This window comes from Microtus ochrogaster, chromosome X (genome assembly GCF_000317375.1).
Source record: "Microtus ochrogaster isolate Prairie Vole_2 chromosome X, MicOch1.0, whole genome shotgun sequence".
NCBI classification, from domain to species: domain Eukaryota; kingdom Metazoa; phylum Chordata; class Mammalia; order Rodentia; family Cricetidae; genus Microtus; species Microtus ochrogaster.
Window position 1 is genome coordinate 29,238,869 of NC_022026.1, and position 6,337 is coordinate 29,245,205.

Sequence of the window (6,337 nt, forward strand, 5' to 3'; positions counted from 1 at the left end):
TTCTTCTCCAGTTTGCGTTCCTTGACACTGCGTAGCTTGGCCTTGCCAATGCCCCCAGCTTGGCGGATAGACTCAAGCAGAGTGGCCCGGCCACTGGAGGGATCAACCACCTCCTTAGGGGCTCCTTGAACAGAGGCTGGAAGGAGAAGGGTGAAGGGTTGCTCAGCACTGCAGGATGGGGAAAGCTGCCCCGCCTGAGGCAGGAGGTGATCTCAGGATCCTAGCAAATGCAGGGGCGGGTCACCCACAGGGAAGCCAGCTGTAAGGCTGTGGCTTCTGGGATGATGCGCAGTGTGGTCTTGAATTTCTGCAGACAAGGAGCTGAGGGGCCTCATGTCTAGGCATCTCCTCCCTCTCCACCCCCTATTTTGATGACACCCTGCAGTGACAGACTCTTTGGATCTGGTGTGCTGAGCACCACATGCCAACAAAGGATTTCCTACTCCCTGAGGTGGTTGAAGACACAATGGAAAGCTCAAATCTGGAAATTTCAAGTTTGTTAATAGATCCTTTCCCTCTGGCTTAACTAGAAACAGGGCTCAACACCTTCCCAAGGCTTCCTCTGCCCTGAAAGTCAGAACTCCACAGCTCTGTAGAGCACAAAAACCACTCCATCAGCCTTGGGAGACTAGGTATCCATATGAGGATGCTCTACAGATCACAGCACTAGGAACACGTGACCCACAGAGAAGTCTTCGGGGATCCCGGCATGAAAACCTATTAATGAGGGCTGGCCACATGGGCCCCATCAGCACTGCCCCTACCTGAGTGGCCCACGCTGCTGCTAGTGTCTTCTTCCCTGGCAACCTGGCCAGGTGCAGTTGCCACTTCAGGGAACGCTGGCGGCTGGGGGGTACTGACCACCACTGAGGGAGCTGGGGGAGGTGGTGGTGGCGGTGGCGGTGGTGGCGGTGCTGCCAACAGCACCCCATTCTCCAGTTCTGGCTGGAAAGGTTCAGCTACCTCCATGTGGAAGGTGGGCAGTTCTGGAATGGCACCAGGAGCAGAGGGGGCAATGCCAAGGCCCAAGTCCGCACTGTACATGAGGTCATCTGCGATGCCAGGCAAGTCGGGTAGGTAGGATGGCACAACGATCTCAGGAACTTGGCCCAGGTCTGGCACATAGAAGTAGTTTTCCGGAGCCTGCTGCTCCAGCTGCTTTCTCTTGCTGATAGACAGAGGGGCATCAAACAACTTCTCCTCTTCTGTGCCCAGCATCATGTGTGTTTTTGTTACTGCACCAGCCAGAGGGTCCAGGAAAACATACTTCTTATACAGGTTTTCTGTGGTGTTGAAAAGCAGCAGAGAGCTGATAGAACTGATGTTGCTGGGAAGACCCCCAAGTTCCTCCTCAGCTTCATCCTCAGGCTCCGACTTGGTGTTCACACACACAGGAAAGTATTTCAGCTTCTCCTGCAGGGCCCGCTCATCCAGTGGGCGGTGCTTGCTCTGGATCCTGTAACGGGGTCTTCTCTGCAGATCAGGGTCAAGGGCACCGGTAAAGATGGAGTCGTATTCCTGCAGGCGCTCTGGCGCTGGGTACTTGGCACTAGAGAAAACCTGCAGATACAGGGACTACTCTGGGGCCCACATATTCGGGATAGCCCAGTAATCATAAGCAGGCACTGAGAATGGGATGACCCACGGACAGGAGGAAAGTGAGGTGTGGCTAAACAGCAGGGGTACCAGAGGATCAAGATACCAGCAACAGAACACAGGAGTCATGGCTTGCCTACCTTGATGGCCTTCTTGCTGCCCTTGATCTTCTCTATCTTAGCCTGGGCCAGGGAGACCCTCTCCCTAATGGTCTGCAGTTGGCGGCGACTCAGTTCTACTCGCTGGGAGATCCTGCTGAAGATGTCTCCAGAGATGTTCTGTAAGTGTTGCAGGGCATCTGCCACTTGCTGGATTGCCTCCTCTCTTCGCAGGTCTGGCTGGATCAGGGGCACTGCATACGGCTGACCCGACAAGGAGTGCTGAGTCTTCACGGGGGTCATGGCGCTGGATGAATGGCAAGATCTGGTACGCCACATGGGAGCAGATTCCGTCAAGAAGTTAGACTGGCTGGATCCCCCTCTGCCATATACGGGAACATACACGGAAGGACTCAGAATGCTGCGCGCCACCGCCGGGGCTGTCTACATAATTCTTTAACAGAGCTTAAAACATAGTATTGGGCCTGGTGAGATGACTCAGCAGGTAGGGTGTTTGCCACCAAGCCTGATAGCTTGAGTTTTATCCTCAAGATCTACATTACAGAAGGGAAAAAAGACCCCATAACATTGTCTTATGACTTGGGCTTGTGTGCTATGACATGTACCCACACAATAAACAAACAAATGTAACAAAGGTAAAAACAGTGTCTTTCACTTCTAATACCTACCTTAGGAAAAAAAAAGCACATAGTTTACTACCTCCACTTAAGGTATAAAAATCTGAAGCACAAATACACACGTACACATACACACACACACAATATTTTTCACTAAGTGTCCATTAGATGTACATAGATTTTATTTTTCATTAGTAAATATTCCTTCTGTTTTTTTCTAGCTATTTCAGGTATTAAATCCTGAAACTCTTACTAGTAATTTTATATTACTTCTGTTATTAATGAGTAATTGGAATTTAAAATCATAATACACTAGCTCCTAATGCTATTGAAACTATGCTATTTTCAGATCTATCAGCTTTAAAATCTATCTTTCTAAGATATGTCAGTCAAGATGAATCTTCCAACTGTTGTCGAAGGAAATGGTGATCCAGTGGAAAGCAAGACACCACAGGAAGCATAGATTTGCTCATGATCTGATTACTTTTCATCTACTTTGGTTAAATAATTAAATGTGAAAAATAGAAAATACATAGTGATATTTCTCTGAAACAACAGGTTAAAATATATGTGTACAATTGATTGCCATGGAGAGTCGGAAATGTGAATTCTTTTAAGAACTGGTTGCTGATTTATAATACCAATATATGATTAACATAACAAGAAAACCTCAATCTCAAGTTTTTCTTTGAGACAGGGTTTCTCTGTAGCTTTGTTGCCTGTCCTGGGACTAGCTCTTGTAGACCAGGCTGGCCTCGAACTCACAGAGATCCACCTACCTCTGCCTCCTGAGTACTGGGATTAAAGGCATGTGCTACCACTGCCTGGTCTCAAGTTTCTCGTCTAAAGTTAATCAAGAGGAAGACAGAAACAGTCATAATAACTATAACAGCAGAAGAATATCCGTATCATTTATGTCATCTTCAGGAGGTAGTAGGGCAGTCTTAGCACCATTCCCACTGTCAGGGTTAGGGTTAGGGTTAGGGTTAGGGTTAGGGTTAGGGTTAGGGTTAGGGTTAGGGTTAGGGTGATTATCCATAGTTTGGTCAGCTTTTCAAAGTGTGTTTAGTCATCTAGACCTGGATGCAAATAATGGTATGGTTCAGTTTCTGATGACTGGATAGAATTATGATGACTTTTGTTCTAGGTTTTCTTGCTACTTTTGGACTGCAACCTCTAACCATAGGGGAATAATGTTAAGATGATAAGAAGGAAAATGTCCAATTTCACATTGGTCACAGAGGGGTAATATAAGATCTGTTTGAGTAGATTGGGAAGTTTTGAGGCACCCTTAGTCAGAAGGAAAAATTCAGAAAAAATCATAGATAGGGATGACAAGACTAACATGTCACAAAATAGCATAGATCTGAGGCCCCTTGTGCCATAAGTGGAAGTCTGAGGCCCTATCAGTCAAAACAAGTATGTCTGAGGAATCCTTATCCTCGAGAGACATTATTGAAGTTTCCCTCCTAAGCAAAGTCTGATGGCTATAATCCCCATAGTCAGAGATGTAAGTCTATGACTCCATGGGTCAGAAGTGAGAGGTCTGAGGCATGCCTACAGAGAGGGAAGGAATGAGCCACTGTGAACCATGTGGAAAATACAAAGCATCAGTGTTAGAAGAAAAATATTTAAGGACCTCTTGGGCAGAGGGTGAAGATCTGAGGACTCATTAATAGAGGGAAACTACTATGTCTGAGAGGGCAGAGTTAGAAAGTTCCATGTCCCTTCTTTGCTACAGGATGAAGGTCCCAGATCATCTTATACAGTACAGTGCATTCTAGGCCCTGCCTTGTCAGTTTCCAATTCTTCATCAGAGACTAGAATATCTGTGCATTACAGTGAATGTATAGTAGGCCACACAATACTCATAGTGTTTTTATGAAGGGTCTAATGACAGTCCTCAGATAGGTATTCTTTTCAAGCATATGTTCAGCTGCCCAGGGTTGTACCGCAAATTCTAATTGCTCTTAATAATAAAAACCCAGAATCAGATTATAGGGGTTAATGCTGAATGATCAGAGAAGCAGAGCAGTAAACCACTATAGAGTTCTTACCTCTACCAATGTTCTGAGAGGGTGATCCTGACTCTATGAATCCTCAGACTGCATAGATCTCTATGAACACGTAGACTGAATCTTGTCTCTATGAAACCTCAGACTGAGTCCTCAGATTGAATGCTCTCTCCAAGAACCTCAGACTGCATGCTCAGACTGAATCCTCAGACTGCATCTGAGCTCCTGACTCCTGCCTTATATTCTTCTCTCTGCCCAGCCATATTACTTCTGTCTCTACATCCCTAGTGCTAGGATTAAAGGCATGGGATCCCAAGTACTAGAATCATCTTTTTGTAAGCTCTATTTCTCTTTTAGTTTGATTAATCTCATGTAGCCCAGGGTTTCCTTGAACTCACAGAGGATCTGTCTGCCACTTTCTGAGTGCTGAGATTAAAGGTATGTGCCATCACTTCATGGTCTCTATGGCTAACTAGTGGCTTAGCTCTGTACTTTGATCTTCAGGCTAGCTTTATTTGTTAGATCACAAACAAAATATCACATGGATATTTATCATTATTTAGGGGCATTGATTACAAGTTGTTACTGGTAATGGTCAGGAAAAAAGCCAAACAATGGATATTTGTTTCAGGATTCTTGTTTTGAAAATAAAAAAAAGGGGGAAGTGCTATGAAATAGTACTCTTATTCCATAAAGATTTGTCACTCATATTGGTTAAACAAAACACTGATTGGCCAGTAGCCAGTCAGGAATTATAGGCAAGGCTACCAGACTAGGAAAATTCTGGCAAGAGGAAAGGCAGAGATGTAGTCACCAGCCAGATGCAGAAGAAGCAAGATGAGAATACTTTACTGATAAGAGGTACCAAGCTGATGGAGGAAGGTCATTGGTTAATAAAGAAACTGCCTTGGAACATTTGATAGTCCAGCCCTTAGGTGGGTGGAGTAGACAGAACAGAATGCTGGGAGGAAGTGAGGCAATCGCCATGCTTCTCCTCTCTGGGCCAGACACAATGAAGCTCTAGTGCAAGATGGACATACACTAGAATCTTCCCCGGTAAGACACCACTTCGTGGTGCTACACAGATTACTAAATATGGGTTAAGGCAAGATGTGAGAGTTAGCCATGAAGAGGCTAGATATAATGGGCCAGGCAGTGTTTAAATGAATACAGTTTGTGTGTTGTTATTTTGGGGCACAAGCTAGCCACGCGGCCGGAAACTGGGTGGCAGGAACGCAGCCTGCAGCTCCTTCAACACCAAGCAACATGGCTAAACATCGTTAAGAATTATTGGTTAATTTAAGTTGTAAGAGCTAGTTAGTAATAAGTCTGAGCAATAGGCCAAACAGTTTATAACTAATATAAGCCTCTGTGTATTTATTTGAGACCAAACAGCTATGGGACTCGGCAGGACAGAAACTTCTGAGTTATGAAGACCATACCATTTTAGTTTCTCTCTTGAGGCTGTGTTCCTTGTGTTCTTGGCTCTACTTTCTACTCTTGGATCTCAGTAGTTTGAACCTGGGTAGTCTGAGGCTTCTTTGGATGTGTTCTAGGATCTCTATTTCCAATGGATATTTCTGAGGCCTTTGAATCTGATGAGGACAATGGAAGTACCTCCTTTGTCAGAAGACCGCTTGGGCAGAAGGAGATGATCTTAGACACCCTTGGTAAAATGAAGCAGTGAATGGGAGTCCTCTTGGTCAAAATAGAAAGAGACAAGGCTCTTACTAACTCTTACATAGAGTTAGTAAGCCAACTCATACATGTGTGTGCAGGAAAGGTCTGGATATTGAAGAACTATAGCCCTCTTACCATAGTAGGCAGGTTCGAGGTCCAACTTTTTTCAGAAGAGGAATGATGAATACTTGGAAAGAGGGAATAATCTCTAACCCCCTTCAGTAAAGGAGGATACCCTTAGATTTCCTTGGGTATGTTGGGTATCTCCAATTTCTTTGTGTGCAGAAGAGTTTCTGATGCCTCTTTGGGA

The 6,337-nt window shown here is 45.1% G+C and overlaps 1 protein-coding gene across 1 annotated transcript in view; it reads right to left on the reverse strand.

Annotated features, from left to right (window-relative positions):
- Nucleotides 1-1,997, reverse strand: part of LOC101985442 (WASH complex subunit 1-like) — a 3,870-nt gene extending 1,873 nt beyond the window's left edge. The window contains exons 1-3 of the mRNA XM_005358653.2: nt 1,737-1,997; nt 765-1,560; nt 5-136 (exon numbers count right to left, since the gene is read on the reverse strand). Of these exons, the coding sequence (XP_005358710.2) occupies nt 5-136; nt 765-1,560; nt 1,737-1,997 (1,189 nt within the window). The remainder of the gene's footprint in view (nt 1-4; nt 137-764; nt 1,561-1,736) is intronic.
- Between the last annotated feature and the right edge of the window lie 4,340 nt (nt 1,998-6,337).